The following is a 16,201-nucleotide window of genomic DNA, read 5'->3' on the forward strand; positions in this document are numbered from 1 at the left end:
GATGCATTGCAAGTGTTTACTAGTTTTAGTATCTAATGAAGTCATGTTAGCACACCTATCAGCAGAAGTGAATTAAGCAAAAGACAAGTGTGAGGAGAGAAAGAAAATTAACTTTCTATTTCACAAGAGGAATTGACAATTTACAAGTGCAATATATTTATAAGAGCAACTTGATTCTCTTAGTTAGGACTAATAAGTACAAGTCTATTGGGCCCAGAATAATTGTATACCTTGTATATCATTTTATTTATTTTTTATCATTACCAGAAAACATACCAGAAGCACCAGATTGGAAGCATCTAATCTTATCCTGGTTCATTGTTTCTCTCTTGGTTCAGATATCAGCAATCTTGAAGGTTTCTTTGCCAACCCACGTTTGCTGATGGTCGTTGGTGTGCCAAGCTGAGAAGAATTGTCAGAACATAAATGCAGTGTTTGCTGCGCAGCATTTTGCAAAACAATAATTTTGTTGTCGAAGCAATTTAGCTTTTCGTGCTAACTTTCAATATAGCTTCTTTAGCTCGTGAGTCGCATGACAGCCTTTGTGTGTGGCAGGAGGCTAATTGGATTTGTTTCTAATTGATTACCCATGTGGACATGGATCACGAGGGACCTCTGGCAGGGTCTTGTTTTCTAGCCATTCATTCGAGGTGTGGTATGCTCGACGTAAAGCAGACAGCTGTCTGACTGTGAGATGGTCCGTCCTCAGATGATCAAATTTACAACAAACCAGAAAAGGGTCTTTGTTAGTCCACCAGGATCCGCTCATTCAAAGCTTTGGTGCAACCTTCCTGTGTTCATGGTTTGCTGTTTTTTCAGCAGGTCTAGATTTCTCAAAGTGGCAAACACTTTTCTGGTTCTGAAGCCAGACAATCCATTGCTGACTGGTTCTTCTCACTGGTGTTGATTCTACATTTTATCTGGTAGGACCTTAAAAGCTCCTCTTCATTGGAGAGCCAACTGACTCGATTAGTGATTATTAACAGTTTTTTTTTATCATAATAATAAGCTTACGTTTTAAAGCTGAATTTTACTGTTGCAAAGCCAGCACCAAGGGGGTGCAATTTATTGTGATTTAATATACTTTACTAACAGGACCACAAGGCTACTGTAGAAATCGGAAATAAGCATCCATTTGAATTTACCAAATAATGACGTTTGCTGTAAACATTGCAGCGTCATACGTGCAATATCATTCACTGCAACGTGCAATTATGTAAATATCCGTCTGTTATTTTATATACCAGTATTTTTTATTATTTTTTTATTATTATTGTATATACCCTATTGTTGCTTCTTGTTTTACACTATCGCCTTTGCTGCTGTACACTGCAATTTTCCCCGCTGTGGGACTAATAAAGGAATATCTTATCTTATCTTATCTTATACACCTGGAACACAACAACCACCCAAATGATATACCACTCAACGTTCAGCCAACTAAACTTCCTCCTCCCTTGAACCAACCATCCTCACAACATTGGCAAGTAGGGGCTGCTATGCCCAACGGGTTAAGATTTATCGATAATTGACTGATGGAGTACACTTCTGAAAATGCCCGTCCCTTTTGGAAGATTGAAGTTCATAATTTTGAACACTACTCTGCAGATTTAGAAACAAATCGAGTGGAAGTGGGTAACAAGGTCACAGTCAGAAGTATCTGTATGTTGTGTTGAGTCATTGTTGAAAAATACGTGTTTTAATTTACTTTTCAATGCCATTAATAGATAAATAACACATTCTTAGTGGGGCCAAAATTCACGTAAGATACATCTTTACTCCTGTTCAGTTTTGTTAATCTTTTTTTTTTTTACAAAGGTTGAATTTAAGACATCTTAAGTGATAAACTCTTCCTGCTCACATGAAGTTCCCTGCTTAAATAAAACAAATTGATGTCTGCAAAATCTGAACTGACATTCAAGTGTGCAAATCCATTTTTAATTGAATCTTCTTGGTTTTTTTTGGATCTAGTTTTCCTACACAGCTACTGTACTGTTAGTTCATCTACATTAGTCTGGCATTTTCACACAATAGATGCTCTTTGTCAACTAGAGTGAGAGAAGTGCAGTTTCACATCCGCTTCTAATGGCTTTACAAGGACTCATCATTAGAGCTAAAATCAGAGCTCATATTGATGTGTCTGGCTGGGTTTATGCCACTAACCTAGTTGGTTAAGGTCTCATCTGTGAAATGTTTGACCTGTAATCGTGTTGACAGTTTATCGTATTTCAGCACACAACGCCTTCAATTATTTGAATATTTAATCTGTAATCAACGGATTTGTGACGGTTTTGTGCTTTAGAAAGTTTTCATTAACAATCTTTAAAGCGGCACAATGTAACTTTCAGCTTTTGTTGAGTTTGGCAGCACCTTTGGACAAAAGCGGTAGTGCTTTACCACACTACGTTTCCCATGAGCACCAGCGCGTACTGCCGGAAAACTCCCGTCCCCGTCGCGTGCATTTGATAATGCGCTCTGGTTTTGTTCTACGGCACCTTTTTCCTATCACGTTTTTTAGAGGGACTTCATCATAAATTAGTAGAGCTGGGTATCATCACTGACCTCCCGATACGATACGATTCCGATACACTAGGTCCCAAGACGATACGATTTCCGATACGATTCGATACGATATCGATATTCTGGTTACAATAAGGGAATAACGTGATCCTTCCACACGCCACGTCCGGCCAGAGAAGCCCCACCCTGCCTGGTGAAAAGAAGCAGCCTGCTCACTCCTCAAGTAAGGAGGAGACTTGAGCTCAGTGCATGGCCTCCAGGGGTTGGTAGATGGAGCAATGCCCAGGACTGACTTAGGTAGGAGCACTGGGTAATAAATGGGGGAAAAAATCGGGATTTAAAAAAAAAAAAAAAAAAAAAAAAAATTTAAATCGATACTTGGATTTATGTATCGATAATCGTTCCTACACATGCATATCGATATATCGATATTTTTAACCCACCCCTAAGTCCAACATACTTACTGACAAAATCAGCTATCAATCAACAACAAGCTATCAATTGAGCAACACTGTTCAGGGCTGTACGCTTACTTTTTTGAATGGTAGCACTGGTGCTAGCAAGTTAAAAATTTTAGTAGCACAAATAAAAATTTACTAGCACACCCGGGTGGAGTTAGTAGGGGTGTAACGATACACTAATCTCACGATACGGTACGATACACGATACTGAGGTCACGATAACGATACGATACGATATTATAGCAGTATTTTTTTAACAACCTTGAATGAGGAACATATAACTGGAAAAAATGTCTTTTATTTGAAAGACACAAAATACAAAACAATGCTGTGTATTTGCCCTATTGTTACAGTTTGTAATGCTTTATAACTGTTTAAGTTTTAAAGAGAAAGCCAGGCCAACCATTTTCCACAAAATGAACTAAAAGTAAATGTCAGGTTTGCATTATGCATCTTCAGTTTCATACAATAAAAATATTTTGCCACAAACTGAATAGTTTCTCTCATGTATGATTTGACTTTTTTATTTTCCAGAAATTTAACAACTAAAATGAAATAAATAAATAAAAGTAAATAGATACATACGATTTTACATCATAAAAAAGATTGATTCATGCTCACCTTATAAGTGTAAGAGGAGATTTATTTTTGTTAAGAAGGTTATTTTGGTAATTCAGGGTTCATTATTTTATAAATGTATTCTTTATATTCTGATGTAAATCGGGGACAATAATTACACTAGTCAGTTTATCTGTAGTTGTTAATATGTTTTAGATTGGGCGGAGTGATACAGTACTAGGTGCTGTGTTGATCTTCTAAAATCCTACGCTGTTGAGCGGACAGTAAAGTACTCTCAAACTCAGCAGAAGTTGTCCTCTGTTTATCCTACTCACGACCCGAAAAAGGTTTAATTTAATAAGGTAAGGCTTAACTCTACACCAGACTTAAAAGTTCAGAGCTCAAAACCCAGCTAGAGTCCCGTGATCGGGACCGCAAAAAGGTACTACTTTCTTCTGAGCGGAGTAAGATTTTGGTCCGCGTGTCGAGGCGCGGTCGGCGCGCGCGGTCGGATCATGGATGTATTAATAGTATTAATAGCCTTTCCACACGGCGCCCCGGCCGCATGGTCGCGAAAATACGGTATTTATATATGAAATGTCAGAATAGGTAATTTTTTTGACGACACCCCGGTTGAAAAAGGCTGATGTAGGTCAAGAGACATTCATATTGATTTTCACACTTTTTTTAACATGACCCCAGCGCAACTCACTCGCACAAATGCGAGTGGATACATATTTCTCTTCGCACCGGATGATTTTTATTCGCAAATGCGATGAAAACTGTCGCACTGTACAGCCCTGCTGTTATAGAATAATATTTATGAGTTTTTATAATTTCTGCTTTTAAAATGTGTGCTATAATTGTCAGAGGCGGGTAGGGAGCCAGATTGCAAGATGTTAGTTCTCAAAACTTATTAGAGCATTACTTTCTCCACAGGCCATTTTTTAATTACTACTGCTAAGAAACAGCCAAAGCTAGTGGGGATGTTGGACATAACTCATCTAGCAGATGTTTTTACAACTATATTGACCCAAATATATAAGACACCTGGAAAAGATTTATATTTGGGGTCTAGACTAGTTGCTGGTAGGGAAGTACCAGAGACTTGATTGTACCCAAAACTTTAAAATGGTGGCAAACAAGGTGCAAACAGAGTCACGTCCTGAGCAGACGATCAATAGCAGGGCAAATTAAGAAACGCACGAGAAGAAGTTTTGAGGTTTTTTAAAGTTATTGTGATAAACGCGGCAGAGTCAGACAACTGCTAAGCAGCTGAAAAATATGCTCTCATGCAATTTTAATGTACAGAGATGGTAACCCCAAAATAATGTAAACTGTGCAAAAAAACTGTCTTCCATGGAGAGTGTGCATCACTTGGTAAGGGTTGAACAACCCGGCCACCAAGTTTCGTCTTAGAAGCCTGGTTGTGTTTTATTTGGTGTCAGTACAGAATTTTGTCAGCCTAGAAATCTAGATGTGGTACGTGTGGCTCATTAAATATGCCCAAAAGTCACTTGGAGCTAGGGCTGTTCGATTTTGCCCAAAAATAAAATCTCGATTTTTTTTTTTTTTTTTTTTTTTTTTTTTTTTTTTTTTTTTTCTCTCAAAATCCGATTTTCGATTACGATTATTTTGGGAATTGACAAAAGGCAAAGAAATGATTTCAAATATGCTGTTTTTTTATTGAACATTTGCTCCATTGGGCTTTAAGTGCAAACTTTTCTCTTATTAAACCAAAAATGAATGAATAAAGTGCAAAACTCTGTAAAATAAGTTGAAAAAAAGTTTTAAAAAATATAATAAAATATAAAGTTTTATCTCTGAAAAAAAAAAATCAGCAAATCAGCACTTGCAAACATACAGTAAGTTATATTTCCAATTAAATAAAACAAGACATTAATCATTAATATGGTATCAATCACTAATATGTGTGCAGACGAGGTTAAAAAAAAAAGTGAAAAATCGATTTTACGATTTTCACGTTTTAACATCGTTCTAATTACATAATCGCGATTACGATTTAAAATCGATTAATCGAACAGCCCTACTGGGAGCCAATCAAATCAGTCTATCCTCGTGAAGGGAGTCCCCAGGGCGGGCTTAACATGATGACGACAAAGCGTTGACTTTGTTATCTGGATATAAAACATGGCTGCAGCAAGGGGTTAGTGCTTGCTTGAATTGGCTTTGACAGCATCAAATAAAGATTCTGACTTTTTTCTTGAAAATTGAGCATCTACCTTTTGCAAGGTTGATGTGTTTTTTGACAGGCTATGGCAAACATGTAATTTACTCTTGTACACAACTAACTCATCTATTTACTCGTTTCTGTTGCTCTGAATCCGTCAACTAGTTAGTTGCTCTGATTGGTCGTAGTACTAACCAACTGCTCGCAAAGGGAGTTTGATGAGCAACTGTTGGTGCGTCCCTGGGATGGGAAGGTCTTACCGATCATTTTCAGACCCTACATCTTTCTAGATGTGGGTCTGATCCAATTGGCTAGTATTTTGTCTTATTTAATGTAGATTTTTGAATATCTAAATCTACATGGTTGTAGAGGTTATGTTACAAAACCTTCACACTGATGTTTTCGCATTTGGCTCGGATTGTTGCCGCAACGGGCTGGATATAATGATCAAAGTCCTCGTAGAGTCAGTGTTATCTGAAGACACGTGTCCACGTACATCTGTTGTCGGATAAGCTTATTTCTTGTGACCTTATCAGCATCTTGAAAGTGCTTAGTAGTAATGTAAAGAAAAGTACTGCAAATATGATAATGACAATAAAATCAACATTAATAGAAATAGTTATAATGGTAACTTGTATTTACCATTTAATGTATTTATTTTTTCTCCCTTGTTAGGGTAATCCGTTTTCTGGTTCGCCATGTTAAATACTTGCTGGGTCTTCGAATCGAAGTGAGCGGCTGGGAGCATCTGCAGACAGAGGGTCCTTATGTGATCATCTCCAACCACCAGAGCTCCCTGGATGTTTTGGGTGCGTATTATTGTGCTGTCCTTACGTTAGATTGAATTATGTAGTTTCTCTGAAGTACAGTGATGTAACTCAAACTAGTGCTGTCAAGCGATTTTATTAAAAAAAAAAAAAAAAAAAAAAAAAAAATTGAGAGATTAATTAATAAATATTTGTAATTAAATCTCTTTTTTTAATCTCACCTAAAAAATGCTGATAAAAGCCCTCAACTTGAGGTGTTTTCCTATAAATTCATTACATTATTGTGGCAGATCAAAAGATTGATATATAACAAAAAAGGGGTCTTTATAAAGTCATGTATATTTTTAACAGACTTGAACAGATGCAATCCTAGCCATTTACATCCATTTGGCAAGAACATTCGCCAGCCTCTCGGTTGCAGACGTGTGCATAGGCGTGGTGCTCTCCTTGAGTTTAGTGGCAATCAGTCATATTAGAAATAAATGTAATGCTTTTATATAAATTCTCCTGGTGTGTTTTTAAAAAAATATCACCCCCTTCAGAGTTGTCATGGGTGTGAAATCAAACGATTGACAGTAAAATGGTCTTCAAACCTTAATATGTTAATTTATTTTCTAAAGTTGGACATTTGAACATGGAGGTCAATGTAGACTGACTCTTTTGGAGCCAACCTCTACCAGCCAGTCGAGGAACTGCAGCAAGTCTTAATTCTGTATGAGTCTCAACCTGAAAGATTGGCTCTTGATGATGGGGGTTAAAGGGAAAGCTGGGAGGGCGTAAACAAAGAGAGCGACTTGATGTGGGTAACTCGTAGCTTTTAAGCAGCCCGTGTGACCCTGATGATGTCACGGAGGGTTTGTGGTACCCACCCACGCTGGGGATGAGTTGCCTTTCTTATCAAGTATCAATGGCTATGCATATGGCAGACATGACGGAAATAACTGCAGGTGAGTCGCACAAAAATCTACCTACGTTTTTGTGTAGTCATGTTTTCTGGACTTCTGCCTTAAATGTTTCTACAAATTGCAATTTGAATTTCAAACATTTTAAAAGCTTTATTTGTGCACAACACGTGCAAACATTCCCTGAAATCTATCCCTGTTAGATCAGTAACCTGGTGGTTTTCTTTTTTGTTTTTCTTTAATCAGTGGGTAGCAGTGTTGGGACTAACGCGTTACAGTTACGCCATTAGCTTTGGCGGTAACTAATACTCTTAACGCATTACTTTTTAAATTCAGTAACTCAATTACCGTTACCAAACAGTGCGTTATTCCGTTATTTCTGGCCACAGTGAAGCTTTTTTCCCCCACATGCGGGGACCGGAGGAAATGTAGTGGGGGTGTGTGTGTGTGTGCTTTCAAAAACATGACGGTCATGGCAAGCCAAGAGAGCAAGCGAGTTTCGCAATGTGGAGATATTGTCATTACTGTAATCCCTCGTTTTTCGTGGGAGTTACGTTCCAAAAAGAACCCGTGATAAGTGAAATCCGAAAAGTAGCAACCTTTTTTTTTCTTTTTTTTTTTTAATTACAATTATTATAAAAGGCTTCAAATTGCGGAGATCAGCACTGCCTCACCTCTCTTCTGACTGCTGCTACATCCCGACTCGCTCTGTAGCGTCTATTTCTTCTGAAGCCCGCAGTGCAGGGGTGTTTTTTTGAGAGAAGAACATAGTTATGGGTCGTCGTCAGAGGTGGACAGAGTACTCGACCCCAGTACTTGAGTAAGAGTACAAATACTACTGGTCAAAATTTACTCCGTTACTTACAAGTAAAAGTAGCTCAGTCAAAATATTACTCGAGTAAGGGTAGAAAAGTACTTGCTTTTAAAGGTACTCAAGTATCCAAAAGTAAATGCTTTTAAATTTACTTTAAGTAAAAGTAAGAGTAAGAGTAAATTTCTTATTTTCCACATGAGTAAATTACTATATTTTTTCTAAATTATTTTAAGGATCTTTTAACTCTTGTTTCTGAGAATTTGATGTTGAGTTGTTGAAAGCAGAGAGGTAGTTCTGCTTCGGCAAACACAATAAACATTTGAAAATAAATGTCTGTGGTTTGTCACACCACAGACATTTACTCGTTTTTTACTCGGTCGAACTCAAACATTGAGTTAAGATACGGCCAAGGATTTTGTGAAAGTCCCTGCTCCGAGTCCGGCTGATTATCAGACTCAGACGACTCAGCGGATTGTCTTTCTTCTCCTGACGCAGGCATAGCCATTGTTGCGGCTCTGTCTTGACTTGTTGCGGCTCTGTCTTGACAAACGCAGGCTACTTTGGCGGTATCGTTTTGAGGAGGCTTGACGTATTTCCGCTTTACGTACATCCCAGTGGAGAGCGTGCACTGTGATAGGTCTCCTCCTTTGACAAAAACAGCTTGTGTCCAATAGGATTTTAGGGAAGAAGAAAAAAGAGCAGACCTGAAAGTTACAAGTACTTTTCAGCCTTCCTAGAAATTTACTCGAGTAAAAGTAAAAATATTTGTCTTGGAAATGTATTCAAGTAAGAGTAATAAGTACCAAATAAATCTAATACTCAAGTAAAGTACAAATCCTCTGGATATGTACTTAAGTACAGTACTCAAGTAAATTTACTCCGTTACTGTCCACCACTGGTCGTCGTTGTCGCTCTTTTTTCTTCTGGGCAAAAAGATTAAACCTCTAAACCGACATGCCACCATCGATTATATCTGAGAACTGTAATGAACGATTCATCAAAGACTCTCATTCTTGAACTGCTCGCTGAAGCTCATTGGCCGTTCTCAGCATTGTTGCTAAGCGACCAACGTTATTGACACAGGAAATGAAGAAGCGGGGAGACTGTTTAGCCAATCAGAATGCAGAACACGAGGCACAATGCAAATCCATACAGTACCTGCTGAAATGAAGGCTAGAGGGGCATTAATAGGAGCATTTAAAATAATGTTGTTTTTTTAAGTAACTAAAAAGTTACTTTTCATAGTAACTCATTACTGAGTTACTTTTTAATGAAGTAACTATTAACAGTAAATAGTTACTATTTTTCAGTAACTAGCAGAACACTGGTGGGTCGTGACATCGCTTTGTCAAGACGGTGTACAAAGCTTTCTTGTGATCCTGAAGTTTATCACACACAGAGAATATATGAATTAAAGTAAATGTTGGACAAAGAAGTGTAGTCTGAAATGAGCAACAGAGCTCTCCAGTATTCATAAAGACGCACACCCCTGAACCACACTTGGATTCCATCTGCAGACATTCAGCTCATCGAGGAAAAACACTTAACAGTGATTCGAGGCGACGGTTGCTTTTCCAGAGTGAAGTCACAGCTGCCAAAGCAAACATCGTGTTGGGCATCTAATGTGTGCACATTATTACTGCTGGTTGCACTGCATTGTGCCTGCACTCCACTGTTGCAGCTTCAGAGCTGTGCACAGAGCGTGAATTTGCCAGCAGCTCCAATCACATGCTGTAAGAGATGCAACCTTTAAGTACTCCCTCATTCTTCTTTTCAATATTATGTCGACATACAGCTTCTGAAAAATATGTAAATAATTGCAGTGTCGATTTTACTACATGAAAGTACAGCGTTTGTCATCAGCAGGACTATCTGCCACAACCGTGACAGAGCTGGAATTCAAACCAGTTAGCTCCTGCGTACGACGACCACGGCCTGTGTTGACTCTGGAACCAAATGTTAGCAGAACAGAAATGACAGGACTGCTGAGGACATCATTATTACAACCATCCATGGTTTAGTGTGTCTTCAGTTTATTAATGAGGCCGAGACAGACTGCTTATCTGAGTAATAACCACCACTCCTAGTTCAAGTACCTGACGTGTCAGGCAACAGTCTTGCTAAAACTAGGGCAAATGTAAGATAGCCCTTTTCAGCTGTGTGCCGACACATGCAGGCTTTAACAGAGAAAGCTGGTTTGCAACAGCCACGGATGTGTTCGTTTTGATCTAAAGGAGGACTAAGGATGTCGCTTTGATTTAAAGGGGACCTATTATGAAAAACACGTTTTTCTTGTTTTAACATGTATAAAGTGGTCTCCTCTCACCCTGCCAGCACAGGGGAGACAAAATACCATGAATTTCTGCAAGCTCTCTGACCCCCGCCGGACAGAGTCCCCCAGTGTCACGTGGTTTTTTTTGAGCCGATTAGAATCTGCTCCCGTCATTACGTAACGACGGGAGCAGATTTCCATAGGTTCAGCCTCCGCTGCTGAAACCACGCCCACAACCAGCTCTCTCCACTGCTGGAGCGGTCCTTCCTTCAGCCAGTCGGACGCGGCGCCGCAGCGGAGCGGATCCGGGTTAAATCATTCAGGTTCCCGGGTGGTTTGGGAGCTGGTTCCTTGGGGGTCTGTCCCAGGTGGGACCAGCTTCACCCTCAAAGATTTTCAGCCAAATCTGTCGGTTTGATCCCCGGTAACGGGCGATGCGCCGCGGATGCGCCCCGGAGCGACTCTGTGCGCCTGCCGCGGGGTTGCGGCGCCCGTCACGCAGCATCCGCCAGGCAGATCCGGCTGAAATTCCGCTGGTCGGTCCCCGGGAGTCCCTGCTACCAGTCCAGGCGGGTTCCTGCGGTCCCGGCCGGTCGGAACCGGTCAGATTCCCCCGTTAAAGCCGCGGTGATGCGCGCTGCTCCTCCCGACTTCCTGGTTCCCAAAGCGCGGTCCGTCCGACTAAATTGTCCAGGTTCCCAGCCGCTTTGGGAGCAGGGATTTCTGGGGTCTGTCCCAGGTGGGACCAGCTTCACCCTCAAAGATTTTCAGCCAAATCTGTCGGTTTGATCCCCGGTAACGGGCGATGCGCCCCGGAGCCATGCTGGGCGCCCGGCGTGGCTCCGGGGCCAGCGTTCAGCATCCGCCGGGCAGATCCGGCTGAAATAGTGCATAAATGTTATTTATATACAACTCCTATTTTATTTTTTTAACAATAAAGTTGCCATTTGTGAAAATTCAGTGTTTTATTTATTTACAGGCTCGGGCTGCTCTGGCGGAGCAAGGTTTATTCTCCTCCGCTGCTACACGTCATTCATGGAGCCAATCAGCACAGAGCCTCATTATCATACCCCCCCCTTCCCTTAGAATGGAGCACAGAAAAAGGGGTTAGAAGCGGTAAAACTAGAGACAGGGCCCACAGGCTGGATTTATGATTTATGTAGAAAAAACAAGCTTTGGATTGTTTTTAAGACATTCAAGGCCTGTTTAAAATATACATTAAATGCCATAATATGTCTCCTTTAATGTGAAGAAATATTGGATTGTTTTAAACAAAAACCACACAACTTTGGACCCTGGTTGTCTTTTATAACACACATCAGCAGCGAGGAAACTCGTTCAGAGTGACTGCAAACTAATGAGGGAAGAGAAAACGATGGAGTAACTGAGCAAAAGAATGATCTTGGTCAGTGTAGTAAAAGCAAATTGATCTCCGTTCCTACAAGGTGTCACTCTGAGCTAACCTCTGGGCATCCTGCTATTATGGTTATCAATGTTTCTTGAAGCAGCTTTATTTTTATTTATTTATTTTTTCCTCGTCAGTTTTTGAGAAATTTTTCTTTTTTTTTTTCAGGGCAAAGTATTTTTGATCAACTGGATTTTCACATTGCCAACATATAATCCAACATTGAGAAAGAAGGGTCGTCCTGAATACCAGTGTTATGGGCGCCAAGGGTTCAGCAGAACATTATGAATATTCACAGCCTTGTTTTTTTGGTGGGGGGGGGGTGTAGGGGGGCAGAATCTGCTTTCTATGCCGTATGTGATGTGACGTAAAAGAGCACTCCACACATCCATGACTTAACAGTTTCAACACCAAACAGGGGAGAAGTGCAGGACATCAGTGCACCGGATGGAAAATAGCTTGCCAGTTGGGGTAGAGGTAAATCCTCTTTTCTAGAAATGAATCCATTGGTGAAGGAGTTAATTTGCCAACTTGTCACTCAGTTTCAAGTGTCCCACACAGCTAAGGTCTACAGCATGCTGTGATGGCTTAAAATGGACTGAAGCATTAGTGTGGGTGACGTTCGCCAGCCAGTGAGACACACCGCTGGAACTGGAAAGAGGAAAAAAATAATAATAATCAAAGTGACATCCTCTTGTGCAGCAACCGCATTTTGTTTTTTTAATGTAACATGTTTTCCTGTGTTATGTTATCCGTATAGTGGCTTTAAATGTAGTGGGTGTTTGTCCAGGTGCTTCGTTTCTGCTTTTTAGTTCCTTTTTTTCTTTTGTGCATGTGTTGCTGGTTATCATTTAACAATAAAATGTGAATTGACTCGCTCACATCCACGACCTTCTCCATCTGAGAAAATCTTCAGCATCATAGTCATGTACTTACTTGGTCCCATCTAAAACTGGAGTATGCCAAGTAGAGTTGCGATCAATCCATCAGAAGTAGTCCCTAGTTCTGCTGAAAATGGTGGAATCAGGATCTGAGAGTATCCACATCTGCACCAACCATGTCTCTTTTTTAAAACTTTTTTTTTCTTCAATAAAGACTGTCATCCAGGTCATGATAATCCTCAAAGGCATGGCCAGATGAACTTCCTTTCCTTGCCTCTTGAAGGCATTCCTCCTTTTAATCCAGAAGGCATCATGATGAATGAGCATATTTCAGCAATATGCTGCTATTTTCAGCTCCATTTTGCTACATCTTGGAGTTTAAAATAACTTTTCGGCCAACACCCAAAGCCCAGGTATAAGAATCAGTACCAAAAAAGAGACGAGAAAAATACCGTCACACCTCTGGTGCTGAGTAAGACCTTTTGTGCAGGTTTTATTTTAGTCTCAGCTCCTGATTTGAATGCCTTCTAGTATCCATTTTAACTGTAAATCTGAGCGTAAAGGACACTGATTTAGGAGAGGGATTTTTTCTCTCCATTAGTGTTCTTCTGTGCTGGTGAGTGAAGAGGGCAGGCCCGAGGCCAGGACACTGACAGCAGGGGGAGAGCCAGGCGTCTAATTAGCACTGAGAAAACTCTGATCCTGGGCTGATTCGGCATCCAAGTTACCATGCCAACTGGTACACCAGCTTTTAATAGATGCTCCTCCTGGAGCTGATGTAATGAGTCTGTTTGGTGCTCAAGTCCTCGTCTCACCTGCACAGATGGAGCTGCATTTCAAACAATGTTTCTGATGTCATTTGGGCTCCTCCACTGTTGTGAAGCAAAATACTTTTTTATCTGATTTGAACCCACGCTTTTTTCACAACCATGGAGGCTAATGTTGATTTTAACACTTATGGAGACGTCACAATTTTAGATCTCTTTTATGATTTGCGATTGGAAGAGAAAAAAAACAGATAATCTAAAAAAAATTATGGCACTATTCTTCTGTTCTCCAAATTTTAGTTGCAGCGCTTCCAATTATGTTTCTACTTACAAAACGGTTCTTTTATACTTTTGTGTAAATTGATAAATTAACTTTGTATTCACAGTTAAACATTATCTAGAACTTTCTGTGAAAAAACCTCATGAAGTCGACCCCTAACCCGTAAATATAAAAAGTGATTAGGAATATTAGACCCAGTATAACATTATATAAAGATTGTTTTCCCAAGTTCTTAGCTGATGACTTTCATCCTTGGGTCTTTGTTAACACACGTCTGAATGCTTCAGACCAGCAACCTAATCAAGTGCAACCACCTGTAAAAGCAGAAGTTTTGGCAGTTTCTGCAGCATCCATCTGCAAGTTGGACTCAACTTTTGACTCTGCACTCCTGCATTTTATCATCCACTGTTATCTGAGGTTTTATTTAGTCTTAAGGAGTCTTCGAAGACCACCTTCTCTGCTTGATTGTATGTTTGTTGTAGATTTATCAGTCAACAAGAGTTATACTGTATATAAGCGGGGTGAATCTGACTGTTGTTTAAATGTTTCAGCTTCTAACCTCCCATTTCTCAGGTATGATGGAGATCTTACCCGACCGCTGCACCATGATTGCCAAGAAGGAGCTGGTTTACGCGGGAACAGTGGGTCTCATCTGTTGGCTGGGTGGCATCGTCTTTATCAATCGCAAGAAAACAAGCGATGCCAAGAGTGTCATGGCTGATGCTGCGAAAACAATGATGGATGACAAAGTAAGGAACAGTGTTGGTCCCCGCAGCTACATTGTTGTTTTAAGGTAATGGCATGTAAATTCCTCTCTTCCCTCCTTTGACCATTGCAGCTTAGACTGTGGGTGTTCCCAGAGGGAACGCGTAACCAGCAAGGTGACCTTCTACCCTTCAAAAAAGGTGCTTTCCACCTGGCTGTGCAGGCGCAAGTGAGTATATTTTATTCATCTTCCTTAATTTTCACCTTCCTTTATGGGTTTTTTGTGTGCTGTGTGAAGTAGGGGCTATATTGTCCCATCTAGGGTTGCAAAATTCCGGGAATTTTCAAAGTTGGAAACTTTCCATGGGAATTAACGGGAATTAATGGGAATAAATAAGAAATTTACAGAATTGAAGGTTGGCCCTTAACAGGGAACTTAAATATAGTTGGGGGAAATATATTGTAGCATAGTCTTGGCTAAAACAACCAGATTTAATGCAAGTACACTCCTCAATCACATGCACACAGCACATTGCTTACTGCAGGGCTATTGAGGCCACGCCCCCTACAGGCACTGTGCATTCCTCCATCACATGCACAGGTGATTTCTTGAAGCCTGGAGGCCACACATTTGAGCTCAAAGCACAAGACTATTGAAGCCACACATTTGAGCCCACGGACTATATAAAGTCAAGTAAGTTTTGATAATATTATGGGGTAAATATATTTGATCTATAATGGTATTAATGTTTAACTTGCAAATATTAAATAAAAATGTATTAACACTAGCTAGCTGGTAAGTTAGGTGCTAATGTTTGGATATGATACAGTTTGTTTAAATTACCCCCAATTTCCAGTTAATTCCCATTTAATTCCCATAAATTCCCATGGAAAGTTTTCAATTTGGAATATTTCCAAAATTCCCCAGCTTAACTTCCCATGGAAAGTTTCCGGAAATTTACCGGAAATTTTCCACCCCTTTGCAACCCTAGTCCCATCTATGTTCCCTCTAAGTAAATTCAGACAGCCCGTCTTGTGCTGTAATGCACAACTTCATGTTTTTTGTTCTGTTGACCGTGAGTGAAAGACTGAGGGCACTCTGGTCTTTTAGGAACCAAAGTTTCCTGGAATACAGTCAGAGGGGGCAAGTATGGTCCTGCTTCCAGACACAGGGGGGCGCTAGCAGCTTTAGGTGGGACATGACCAAGTTAACTTCAACTGTATTCAATACACATGCCGTGGCACTCAGAGGGAAAACAGATAATAGTATAATTCATTTTATTTATGGGCGCTTTTCAAAATAAAACCTTAAATATAGCTTATAGTGGTCCAACTAGTTATATTTGGGATTTGGAATCATTGTTTCTATTCTAAATGACATTTATGTTTCCTCTTTATCTGTTAGAGACTGTAGTGTAATTTCCAGCTCAGATGTTTGCTTGCGTCATGCTGACTTTGCGTGGGGATGTGACGTTGGTTTAATCGAGCATTGATGATTTTTTTCTTTTTCTTTTCCCCCCTTTGCTTAGAAAGCCCAGAAAAGTTGAATCAAATTCAGAGGTGACAACAGTTTTGCTCTTCAGTCACTTTCCTCTCATTCTTCAGGTTCCCATCGTACCTGTTGTTTTCTCCTCCTACGGCAGCTTCTACCATCGGAAAGAAAAGCAGTTCAACGCGG

At 40.1% G+C, this 16,201-nt stretch overlaps 1 protein-coding gene across 1 annotated transcript in view; it reads left to right on the plus strand.

The window, feature by feature from the left end:
- Positions 1 to 16,201, plus strand: part of agpat2 (1-acylglycerol-3-phosphate O-acyltransferase 2 (lysophosphatidic acid acyltransferase, beta)) — a 34,571-nt gene that overhangs the window by 13,409 nt on the left and 4,961 nt on the right. The window contains exons 2-5 of the mRNA XM_061733808.1: positions 6,406 to 6,539; positions 14,392 to 14,567; positions 14,657 to 14,752; positions 16,129 to 16,201. Of these exons, the coding sequence (XP_061589792.1) occupies positions 6,406 to 6,539; positions 14,392 to 14,567; positions 14,657 to 14,752; positions 16,129 to 16,201 (479 nt within the window). The remainder of the gene's footprint in view (positions 1 to 6,405; positions 6,540 to 14,391; positions 14,568 to 14,656; positions 14,753 to 16,128) is intronic.

Source organism: Cololabis saira, chromosome 11 (assembly GCF_033807715.1).
Source record: "Cololabis saira isolate AMF1-May2022 chromosome 11, fColSai1.1, whole genome shotgun sequence".
In the NCBI taxonomy this organism is placed as follows: Eukaryota; Metazoa; Chordata; class Actinopteri; order Beloniformes; family Belonidae; genus Cololabis; species Cololabis saira.